The sequence below is a fragment of the Pantherophis guttatus genome, chromosome 2, assembly GCF_059756535.1.
Source record: "Pantherophis guttatus breed Tessera chromosome 2, ASM5975653v1, whole genome shotgun sequence".
In the NCBI taxonomy this organism is placed as follows: domain Eukaryota; kingdom Metazoa; phylum Chordata; class Lepidosauria; order Squamata; family Colubridae; genus Pantherophis; species Pantherophis guttatus.
In genome coordinates this window covers 166731029-166743438 of record NC_142064.1, presented here as the reverse complement: position 1 = coordinate 166743438, position 12410 = coordinate 166731029, and the positions used below count along the sequence as shown (strand labels likewise).

Sequence of the window (12410 nt, the reverse complement as noted above, 5' to 3'; positions counted from 1 at the left end):
CCAAACAATGAAGATTCTGTTTTTAGAACAAAAATTAGGCCCTTCTCTTTCTTTCCATAACTCTTGGACTAGGTATTGTGGGGGATTCTGCTGATGTTTAGCCTTTCACAAGGCTACATCTGACTCAGTCCACAGCAGGTCTTTTACACACCTTTCTTTTTACATTAGCTTCCTGAGGCGTCAAAACAAATTCCCTCCCCCTCCTTTCTACTGGGTAACTTTATTGAGGTCAGTGCTCTTGTAAACACAGTGGACAGTCCAAATTATCAAGGGCAAGGGCTGCTTCTTATGCTCAACGTTTACAACAACTATGGCTACTATAGCATGGGAAAAAGGAAGTGATAAATGGAAGCTGTGTTAAACAATTAAATGTGAAAACTGAGAGGATAATATAATTCTAGAGCTGTTTCATCCAATAAGGTTAAAATTCAGGGTACATAAGAGAATGTACTTCATATAGCAAAACATATGAAGAATGGTTGCAGGAACTGGGTATGTCTAGTTTAATGAAAAGAAGGACTAGGGGAGACATGATAGCAGTGTTCCAATATCTCAGGGGCTGCCACAAAGAAGAGGGAGTCAAGTTATTCTCCAAAGCACCTGAGGGCAGGACAAGAAGCAGTGGGTGGAAACTAATCAAGGAGAGAAGCAACTAAGGAGAAGAACTAAGAACTAAGGAGAAATTTCCTGATAGAAAAATTAATCAGTGGAACAACTTGCCTCCAGAAGTTATGAATGTTCCAATACTGGAAGTTTTTAAGATGATGTTGGATAACCATTTGTCTGAAGTGGTGTACGGTTTCCTGCCTAAGCAGGGGGTTGGACTAGAAGACCTCCAAGGTCCCTTCCAACGCTGTTATTCTATTCTATTCTAGCGTATAGAATATGAAATTAATTGCTGCATGTTAGGATTTGACTTCCAACTTGAATATCTTCCAAATGAACAAATAAAAAAAGATAAAGTTTTCAATTTCTATCAGTCATGTTGGCTAGCGTGTATCACCTATAGTGTTAAAAGCAATACATCTCTTAGTGCAAACTGTTGGCTTTACACTGAGAATGCAATGCAAGTGTGAAGATTTCTCACACCTTACTTGTGGATTTCCTGTAGGTATTTGATATTTCCACTATGGAAACAGAATGCTGAATTAAATAGGCCTTTCATTTGATGCATGTAGAAAATCACAAAGTTAGCATACAAGAGGAGAAAACTAGGTCTGAAATTGAGTGCATTCTCCAAAACTTTGAATCTAACAGTCACCTGAAATAAATGCATTTTTAAAATAAATGCATGGTTGGAATAGGTCCACTGAACAAACAAATTCTGCATCCAGTTTTTACTTTTCTTGAAGACTCATTCTCTCTAGATGAAAAGGCAGATTGAATAGTTACTATATTCTGTATCTTCCTTTATGCCTCTGGCATATCTCACCACTTTGAACACTTTGGGAGTGAACCTTGCTTTGTAGATACTTCTTGTGTGTGTCTATCTTGGTCTTCATTGTTGTTGTTGTTTGTAGCACCCAGGATAACGATCACTTTGAGTTCATCTGGTCTTGGTGTAAGAATTTAAACTAAGGATCTTTCTTTTGGATTTATTGAGGATTCTATCTGAATGGCACAGAATTAGATGATTTCTGAGCACATTATTCTATATAGATTATTCATTGCATAGATTTCATATTCACATTAACTGTAGGTGATTTGAAATGGCCAGACAGTCATCAGAGCAGTTTCATGCAAGGCTCAAGTGATTTTTCTTATATTGGCTTTGAAATGCAAGACTCAACCCAGTCAGCCAACTGGAAAGAATGGGGAAAATGGAATATCCTTAGCTAATGTGATACAAACAGTTGGTTCAAAGAAGTTTTGATATTAACCAAAGCAATTTGCTGGTTTGAAAGCTCAGATAATTTAGGTTTACTACTGAAGCTGCTAGCAGTTTATTGAGCATGAAAGTACATTCCATTCAGGCAAAGCTGGTAGCTTTAAAGTGAATATTTTTTGTTACTTTTATTCTGCCTTTTTTTTTTTTAATACATAACTCAAGGTTATGTATGTATCCTATTCTTCCCCCAACAACAACTGTGTAAGGCGAATTGGGCTGAGAGAAATGACTGGTCCCAAATCATCCAGCCAGTTTTTCATGCCATGGCAGGTCTAGAAGTCACAGCCTTCTTGTTTCTGGGCCTTCAACACAACACCAAACTGGCTCTTAATGATTATTTTTATAAAGAAAATAGAGGATTTAGAATTCTTCATTAGCTGGTTCTTTCCGGTAAAATTAGCAATCAGCCCTAACTTTGTTGTAGACCCAATACTGGCCTGCTGCTTGGTGATTCCTTTTCTCTACATGTAAAAAACTAATGCTAACAGTGTTATTTTTTAAAAAATCCCTTGAGACATTTTAAGATACAAATGTGTGAGAGATTAAAGTGTTTCTTGGCTCTTACATTCATGTCCTGGATTAAAGATTGATAAAAGATGTATTTTGTTTTAAAATGAAATTAAGAGAAGCTGATTCACTTACATAAGGATGCTTTGAAGGAAAAAGAAGAAATTCTGTCCCAGAAATCAGGGAGGAGGGAAGAGCATGATGCTCTATTCCAGATTACACTATAGTGCAGATAAGGATGGACTGGCAAGATGCTCTAACCTGGGGAATATGGCCCCTAAAGAATTGGTTATTCTTTATATTAAATCTGTTTCCTAGATTTTTGTTACTATTGTCTATCATTTTATCGTATGCAATTCAAAACAAAACAGGTGGGCTCTGTTTTTGAAGTACTTTTTTTTGTTGTTGTTCTGTGTAGTGCTGGGTAATACAGTGTACATTTATTTCTTTATTTTGTAAGAGATATAGACAATAAATGAACCTTTCAAGAATAATGGATGCAATTAAGGAGGCAGCAGGACATGTCCATCATGCTCTTGTTAGCTGTTGCATGGGGTTTGAGATGGAATAACAGAGCAAATGTCAGTTTAAAACATATAGCTGTTGTCTCCTTGATAAGAGCATTGCACCCAGTGCTTTTTGTTTAGTTCATTTTGTGTCTGTCAGTTTTATGCAAGGAATGCTTTATAAAGCTTTTAGTCTTTTGCAAATATAAGTAGAGGAAGCCTGAGGGACAGCTGCATTGTGGTTTTAGCTTCACATGCAGACAGCTATAGCTGGATGAAGCAATTACTTTTGTTCAGGGTTTAATGTTTTCATTTTCCCTTGTTTTTATAACAGTTTGCATTTTAGAAGACCATATTTTTTCCTAATGCTAGCTAGCTGTGTTTATTTAGTTTCAAGAAAGCTGGGTATAAAAAAAAATGTGTTGGATTTATTTTATTTTATTTTATTGTATCAATGCAGGCATTTCTGTACAAATCATTCCATTAAAGTAAAGACTATCCTATGCACTCTTTTGGAGAGCTGCATCTTGACACTGAAACAGTGTAGATTTTAATTCTGGAAAATGCAAATTAGATAAGCTTGTGTTAAATGAATTGCTTCCCTATCTCTACTTAGGAAATATGTCTTTACCTCTTCTGACTGAGTTTTCAAAGCCATCCAAAAGGGAGGGGGGAATGAAAGGTGTCTGAACCTACAATCAAAACATTGTTTATATATACCAACTGCGGTGTGTACCTGTGGAGTTTCTGATAACTCTTTAGACTTAGTACCGAGAGAGTCCAAATCCAGCGTTGGCGTGCAGTTGAAGGGTTAATACCAAAGCAAAGCAGTGATTGGAAGGGGAGGGGTCACCCTCTTTCGAATGAATTATCTGGCCGTACAGCGCTTATGTGCTGCTTCAGGATCACAGTACAGAACTCTCCCATGCAAAAGCCCAGCTGCCAAGCTGTGACACTTCCAGACATGGGAAAAGGCTAATCCAGGAATCAAGCAGAAGGGACTCTGCTCACAATTGGCTTGCCTTCAGCTTTAAACACCACCTCCATACACATATCCTTACATACACTCAATTTCCCAAGAAACATACAATGTCGGATGTGGAATGCAGTTTTGATGATGCTTCTTGCCTCTCTCCTCAGAGTCCTGGGTCTCCATCACCTACTCGAAAGCAAAATAAGGAGAACACCTTTACGGTAAGTAGAATCCTGGAGTGATAATCACCAATCCAGTTGCTATGGTGATCCAGTCAGCAAGTAGCACTGCAGGCCAGGCTGGAGGGGGGTGAAGACAGGATTTTGTGTGCTGGGGTCTGCCTCATGTTTTCCAGATGTAAACATGGTTCTTCCTCTCCTCAGCGGTAGCTGCAATGAAGCCATGTTTAAAAGGCTGAAGCTAGCAAAAAGCCTGTTATACAGAGATAGGAAAGAAACATCAGAAAGCAAAAGAGAGGGTGGGAGACCCTTCTGTGGGCTGGGAATTTTAAATTGCAGTTGGAGCAGTTTTCATTCATTTCGTTCAAACAATTTATCGCTAGTGAAGTCATCTAAAGAATGGAGCATTCTTGTGAACAGTGTAGACAACGCAAAAAGTTGACACCAAGATTTCATGAAACCTGTTTTCTACAGTGGCTTTCCTTTCAGATTTCAGTGACTAGAGGAAAATAATTGTGCGTGTGTGCTTTTGTGTGTGTGTACACATAGTTATTTTTCTCTAGTATACATACATACATCGAAATACATACACTTTAAAGTTGTTTTTCATTGTGGATGGTTGAGATGTTATATTTTGAATTCTGTTTTTTAAATCAATGTAAACTTATTCTTCACACCATTGTCGCTCATAAACATGGACCACATGTTCAAAATTTGAAAGCAGTGATTAAAAAGCTATAAATGATTCTCTGTTGAAATGTGAGGTCTGCCTTTTTGCTGCAAACAATAATGGAAAGAAATCTGTTGAAGCAACATGACATCCCTCAATGATTGAGTAAGAGAGAGAACACCAGGGAACTAATATATGGTGGAATGATTATTTATATAGGTGTTGATGTTCTCTTTTGATATCCATTCAGGTTTTACAGATTTGAAATGTAATTTTAGTGTTTTATCAACTTAGACCTTTTAGGATATACACTGGGCTGTGAAAATACGGGCTCATTTGGATTTTTGGAATGCATCTCTATTGTGGAACTGCGATTTTGGATTTGTTTTGATGAAGGGCTGCAATAGGATCAGATTTACTGAATGAATTGCAGATTGCTCCACTTCTCAATGAAACTGTTAGCAACCAAAATAAAAACCTTACATTGATTTCCAACTAGCAGGTTACTAAAACAACAGCCCCAAATTTTGACAAAGGATATTCATTTTTATTTGGTTGCCTTCACTCTGTTGTTTATTTGTGCTTTAGACTACTTCAGGAATTGTTACACCAGAATAAGTGTTTAGTAATGTCAACTCGGCTAACTTTACTTAACAGTTCTTCTGAAGTCATTGTTCCTGAATTTGCCTGAAGCAATGTCATTTTCTGACAAAGTCAGAATAATCACAGTAAATCACAAATGAAACAAAAGAAAAATTGTATTTTATTATTCCTATTATATCCTTTATCCTAATTTCTAAAGTCGATTGATTTTGCACCTCCAATACTACAGATTTTCTTCCATTCCTTTCTTAAATTCCAAACTCAACATTGAGAAACATCATCATTTCTAAAGAAAATGTATGAAATGGCATAGAGTTTCCTGCTTGAATGGGGGGAGAGGGTTAGACTAGAAGACCTCCAAAGTCTCTTTCAACTTTACTCTTCTGGATATCTCAGATGTTTACCTCTGACTTCCAAAGACCAGAAAACACAAACTATCTGTTGATTTTTCTTCCTTCAGAATAAAAAATTCAGAAGTTGGGGGAGCTTCATCACTGGAGGCTTTCAAGAAAAGACTGGACTGCCATCTGTCAGAAATGGTGTAGGATCTCCAGTTTAGGTGGGGGTTTAGACTAGATAAGGTCCCCTCCAACTCCAACTAATTTAACTCCAACAGTTAATCTGTTAAATCTATTAAAATATATCAGATGATCAGGAGACTTTGAAAAGGTCTCAAAGAATGCCGTTTATAAATAATACAAAATCATGTTTTGGAATTAGAGATACTAGCACCAATCATTGCTAGGCTCACTTGTCTGTCCCCATCTTGTCTTCTTCCCTGTATATCACAATTCAGAATGTCTGACTTTGGGCATATCAACAAGATGTAAGTTGGCATTAGTATCAGAACAGCCAAATAATGGTGGTGTCTCCAGGTAGGCACAAACCATTATTTGGTTTGCAGATTTTGAAGAAAATCAGAGGTTGCACAAATGTTTGATGTCCTACAGGAGGAGGTGCTATCCTTGGATTCATTCCCATAATATTAAAATATGGTATGAAAACAGCTATTTTGTTTCTATGGAAAATACAGAGTACTTGCCAATTCACTGAGATTTTTCCCAGCAAGTGTTTCTGTGGTCAAAAATTAGTTCCCTATGCTCCCATTACTATAATCTCGTTTTAAAAATTGTTCCTCCAATTAAAGTATTGCAGATATGGAGTGGATAAATCAGATATCTATAAATATATCCTCATTGTAGTGCTGTTGAACAGTGACATAGATCCTTTGTCCCAAACCGGGTGCCTTTTTATGCAACCAATTCTTGAAACTTAAGAGGTTAAATACAACATTCATGATAAGGAATTATGCTTGTACCTGCTGGTACACAGTATATGAAAATGGGAAAGAAGAATCAAATTATTTATGTAGTATTAGAGGTGGAACTACACAGCCTCCTACTCATATGCTAGCAGGAATCTGTAACACTTGAAATATCTTGACTCTTGCCCAAAAATTTTTTCACACAGAACAGTGTTAACTTTAGGCAAATGTTTCAAAGTAGCATCAGCAAAGATCCTTTGATGTGTGAAAATAAAGATTATTCTTATTCCCTTTGCATTTTCCTGCAATATGTACGTTGTACACCTGCACAACATACAGTGCATATTCCAAGTAGGTATGCAGCTGTGACTTTCAGCATTTTCAGCAAGTTCACAGGAAATTGTGCTTTTGACACTCGGTCACATTCAACACTGACACTCTGTTAAAAGGATTTAGTCGGTATTTAAATCATCTGGAAATGCCCCCAAGCCACATTATGACCAAATGATGTTCCATTGGGCAGCCACGTCCTTCAGATGCCAACAAGTGTTCATAGAGAAGTCATGGCTGTAAATGAAATCATTCGATATTTCTTGGAATCCTCATGAGAGGAACTGCGAGCAGGAGATGTTGGACAAGATGTTGTCTTTCAGAACATGCCTTGGATACTATTTTTAGATAGCTTTTCTACTGTCCCCAGTGATGCTGTTCCGAGGCTTGAATGAAGCACTCATTATGATTTTGGTCTTTGTTTCATGGATCTTCATATATTCTTCTTTTCCTTCCCTAAAACAGTATAATAACTATTTTTTTGAGGGAAATGAACAGCTATCACGTTATTTTGTTCCTGCGATGTTATTTTTCAGGTAGAAAACAGGCAATTATTTTTCATAGGTTCAGGGTATTAAGTGTAATCTTAAAATGGACAATTTTACCATTTTGTGTTTATTTCTGCCTATCAAATTCTGGTCAATCTAACGTTCTCAAAGTTTTGTAGCATTTCTGACCTGGAAAACATTTTTAAAACCCTATAAACATAGGCAGTGCCACTACAAGCAGGAACACCTATGTTGAGTATGAAGGAAAGAGATGCTTCTTAGATGCTGCCCACATAGCACATATAGCCACCATATAAAGATACATTCCAGAAGTATTTTACATTTTAAAAAATTGTTTATGGGCATGAGCACTCCCATAACTCTACAAAAATAGAACAATAGCCCATGCCTTTGGCAATTTGTTACAGAAATGCCCTTTTCTTAAAACACTCTATTTCTCCATCTTCCTGCAATACTTGATTAAAAAACCTATTCTGCTTGAAGGAAGATTTTCCATCTTATAAAAGTGCTAGAACCATCTTGGGTTTATTGCTCCTGTAAAATCAGAAGGTAATGCTTGGGCCCTTAGGTGCTTTGAATTTCAAGGCCAAAAGGGACTTTTGAGATATACAGGAAGCATCTATCTGTGGCTTATTTGTAACCAAGCTTGACATTTTGCTGCAGTTGAGGACTGTTGCATGATCCTGAGAAAAGATGCAGCTGTAGGGAATTGTGAATAGGTGATATTTGAGTGTCCTCACACTCACATGTTTCAGGTCTTGAAACACTAGATAGCTCCAATAACCATACCTGTTGCTCCACAAAAATAATCTGTACATTTTTTATTTCTTGTTTTGGAAAAATGCTCATACATATTCCATGTCCATCCTACCAGACAAAATGCATAGAATCATATGTGGTTGAAGCAATGTCAAAATTGCACAATTATTATTGATAAGACTGGATAATATCAGTATATTCTCCATTATATGGAGAAGGCCTGCATTTTTCTTTTCTGGAAAGAAAAGACAACAAAGAGACTTGTCAGCTATGTTGAAGTATCTGAAAAAAATGTCATGCAGAAAAAAGGGGGTAGGTTTGTTCAGTTGTTCCAAGGACAAAATAGGAAGCAATGAGTTTAAATACAAAGGATTTGTATTTGGTTAAACATCCCAGTAGCAAAAGCTGTTTAACAGTGAAACAAGATTGTCTTGGCAAATGATGGATTCTCATCTGCTGGAGGTATGGTGGCCATCTGCAGGAAAGTCTATCGTATGGGATTTCTCTTTTGAAGAGGAGATTGGACTAGATCATCTACAAGACCCACTCCATAAGTGGCTCAATGTTCTATAATTCTGTGATTCAAAAGGCATATAAAGAGCATTCTGATGTACTTTGTATTTCTGGAAAGCTTGTATGTCTAAAACAATGATAATTAGAAACTTAGGCATTTGTTTTGGTATACTTGTTTTTCCTGAAATGAAAGAAATAAATGTTCTCTCAGCAGCTTCATAATTTTAACTAGTGAACATTTTCCAGAGATCAGTTGTACACTTCAGAGAAAATAAGCATGAAAATTAAACCCTTAATTGTTCTTCTTTCTCTCTCTCTTAAGGACCCACAATATATATCTGAAAATTACTGGAAGTCACTTGCCTGTAGTGATTTATGCATAACTCATGTGATATCATCGTCAACAACCACATAAAACAAATATTACATTTATCATTCAGCTAAAGAGATTATATGTGGATTTTTTATCTACCCATGGGATTCAGAGAATACTAATACCCTAGCAACTTTCAGAGAGAATTTAGTGCTCTGTTGAGTTCTAGGTATATAGATAATTGAATAAATATACCTTAATAACCATGTTTGTGATTAGTATATATATTTTGATAAGCAGCTTTCATCTGTTATGCCATCTTTTTGGGTTTAACTGTTTTTGGAATTAATTTATCTGAATAGTTCTGCACATACGGTTTGTAAGAAATAGCTTTATTTTGAAGGGTTTCTAGATTTTTCTGAAGGAAAAAAAATGTAATTCAAATTGTGGTTCTATCTTGCTGGAGGTCTTTTTTCTATTTCTAAAGCTTATTGCAGAAGCTTTCAGACCGAGGAAGCCCTTTCTACCTGCTTTTGATGACATCTTCTGGCTGGAGAGAGAATCACGCCAATAACTGCCTTTATCTATGTCCTGTTTAAGCATCCGGCTTCTACATATGTAACGTGTCTCTGTTTCTGAGTTGCTTTGCATGTCCAGCATATTTATATTACTTTCTTCTTTATTAGATAAACTGTGTGACTTTTCCCCATCCTGACACAATGCCAGAACAGCAGTTGCTAAAACCTTCTGAATGGAGCTACTGTGATTATTTCTGGGTAAGTGAGCAGCTTCCCATATGCTGTTTACTGCAGCAGTTGAGCTTTACACAGGATGAGACATATTGCTAACTTCTCTGATAGCAAACATGATAAAATTCAAGCCTAAAAGTTGATGCATAAGACACTGCAAAAGTTATTGTCTTTCTTTACGTATGAAATCCAGCAGAATCATTATATTAGAATACCAGAAGACTGGAATGAAGTAGAATCACTTCCTAGCCTTCCAGCCTGCAATGCTCTAAACATGAGATGGGTGATTCATAGCTGTAAAAAGTGTTTCCCCACCTATCAGGCAGCAGATCACTCAGCAGATTCCTATTTTATGTTAATGGCTAGAGAAAAACAATTATTTTGAGGAGGGAGGGAAGAAAAGGAGAAGGAGAAAAGAGCCTTCCTTTCAAAAGTCACAGATTGAACACTTGTTATCTAGTAATGTCGATCAGCTCGCACAGCATAAATTCTCCCTCCTCAATTTCCCATAGTGTAAAACCAGAAATCTGAAAGTTGCATTACATCGGGACAGTCAAAAGTTTTTTTTCTCACAAATTAAGCCAAATATACGTATCCCAGGATAATGTTGCAAGATCCAATCTAGGTTGGTCACCGAGACCAGAGATTTTGTCTTCTGAGCTTTCGGAATTGTGCTGGAGCCCATCTTCAGGGAACTTCTCTCTAGCGGAGTGTAACACACTCTATGTAAACATATAGAGAAGTTCCCTGAAGAAGGACTCCAGCACGAGTCCGAAAGCTCAGAAGACAAAATCTCTGGTCCCAATGACTGACTCAGATTGGATTCTGCAAAAGTCTTTTTTGCTTCTCTGTTCTATTTGTTGACCATATGCCCAAGATAAGAAGAAGAGCTCGTGTGTGTGTGTGTGTGTGTTTGAGAGACAGTGGCTGCATATAAGTGGGTAATGATCTCCATTCTGTAATCACTGTAGCCATTAGAACCATAAAAGTGTGTCCAGCCATATTTGAACCTAACATTCCATATAGATCTGAGAAATAGTGTTTTATGTATCATTCAGCTCATTTGCATCTATCTCATCATGTCTTATTCAACAGAGATGGTTTCCAAAACAGTTATAGTAAGAAAGGTGTGTGTGTGTGAATATGCATGATCATGCCTAAATGGGTGAATAAAATATTAAGTCTAGGTTGATATCTTTCTCAATCAAGTTACCAATTTCATGTTACCTTAAAGCATCAAGAACTCTTGGTTAATTTTTGGTTGACGCAGAGACAGAGAAAGTGAAATTTACCAAATGCACTATGAATGGTCTACCTCCCTTCTCATTTGTCTTGTACTCTTGGATTAATGACTTATAAATGTCAATTTGTCTGAGCCTGGTATTAGAAGCCTCACCGTACAACTCCTCCCTCCCCCCCCCCGCCCGTTTGTATTCAAACTGTTTATACTCACTACTAACCACTAGGGGGACTATACAACCAGTTTTGTTCTTGTTGCAATTCATCTGGCATAGATAACCCCATAGATAGGTAGGAGCTCAGTACATTCAATTCTTTACTTGGATTTGCCCACCTGAGGTGACTTCATCAGTTTGCTAAATTTTTCAAGTTTGTTTAATTTTTAATACTGGATTGTAAGCATTCTTGAACTTTTGAAAAGTGAGGGTGAAGATGTTGGTAATAAAAAAAAAAAGGTAGAATTTCCTGGAAGTTGCAAACTCAGAGAAGAAATACCTAGAATTTGAGACTGCATTTAGGAAGACTTCTTGTTAATTTTAATTGGATTTCCACTGCCTTATTCCAGAATGTTCTTTCAACACCCCAGTTAACCAGAGCCCTGGACGCCTCAGGGGAGATGGTTCCTTTTTCAACCTTTACAATCCCGAGAAGTCCATTATGAGATCCTTTTATAATAGTCATTGTCAGTTCTTGTGACTGTAAAATCCCCTGCTATTGAATTGCTTTTTTCCTGTATGCAAAAACAAGCTCAGGTGCCCATGATTTGCCTTTAAAAAAAAAAACAAAAAGAAATCCTGGCAGATTTGTTAGCACCAATTATATCTCTGTTATTAGGACGGAGGAGAGGGTGTTATGACAGCTGGATATTTCCCAGCATATTTGCAAATGCCTGTTACAGTGTAAGGATGTGATTGCATTTTCTAACACATCTCACCTGGCCCATTCTTTTGCTGTTCATTTTCTTTAGACTGATAAGAAGGACCCCCAAGGGAACAGTACAGTCTCGGGATTTGAAATTCTTCTGCAGAAACAACTGAAAGGGAAGCAAATGCAGAAAGAAATGGCAGAATTTATTCGGGAAAGGTAACTTAGAAAACTCAGTAATGAACTAAATTGACTCAGTTGTGGTTTGGGTTTATGGCGAGACTCCTGATTCTATCCACGTACAAGTCTAGTGGAGCATTTTCTGTTAAACACAACTAATATTCAGAGATCAGACAGCAAATGGAAGGGCAGGTTTGTTACCCTTTTTTTACTCTAATAGTTTCATGTATATATTTATTGATGAAATGTATGCAGGTAGTTACATCCATTCATTCAGTGACCATTCAAATTGTAACAGAGGGCTTACAATTATCAACAGCATCATGAGGTCATGTGATTACCTGTTGCAATTTTCCCTACTGGC

The 12410-nt window shown here is 37.0% G+C and overlaps 1 protein-coding gene across 1 annotated transcript in view; it reads left to right on the top strand.

Moving 5' to 3' along the window:
• GAS7 (growth arrest specific 7) overlaps positions 1-12410 on the top strand; it is a 149041-nt gene that overhangs the window by 121634 nt on the left and 14997 nt on the right. Inside the window, exons 5-7 of the mRNA XM_034408502.3 lie at positions 4042-4095; positions 9701-9790; positions 11970-12085. Of these exons, the coding sequence (XP_034264393.1) occupies positions 4042-4095; positions 9701-9790; positions 11970-12085 (260 nt within the window). The remainder of the gene's footprint in view (positions 1-4041; positions 4096-9700; positions 9791-11969; positions 12086-12410) is intronic.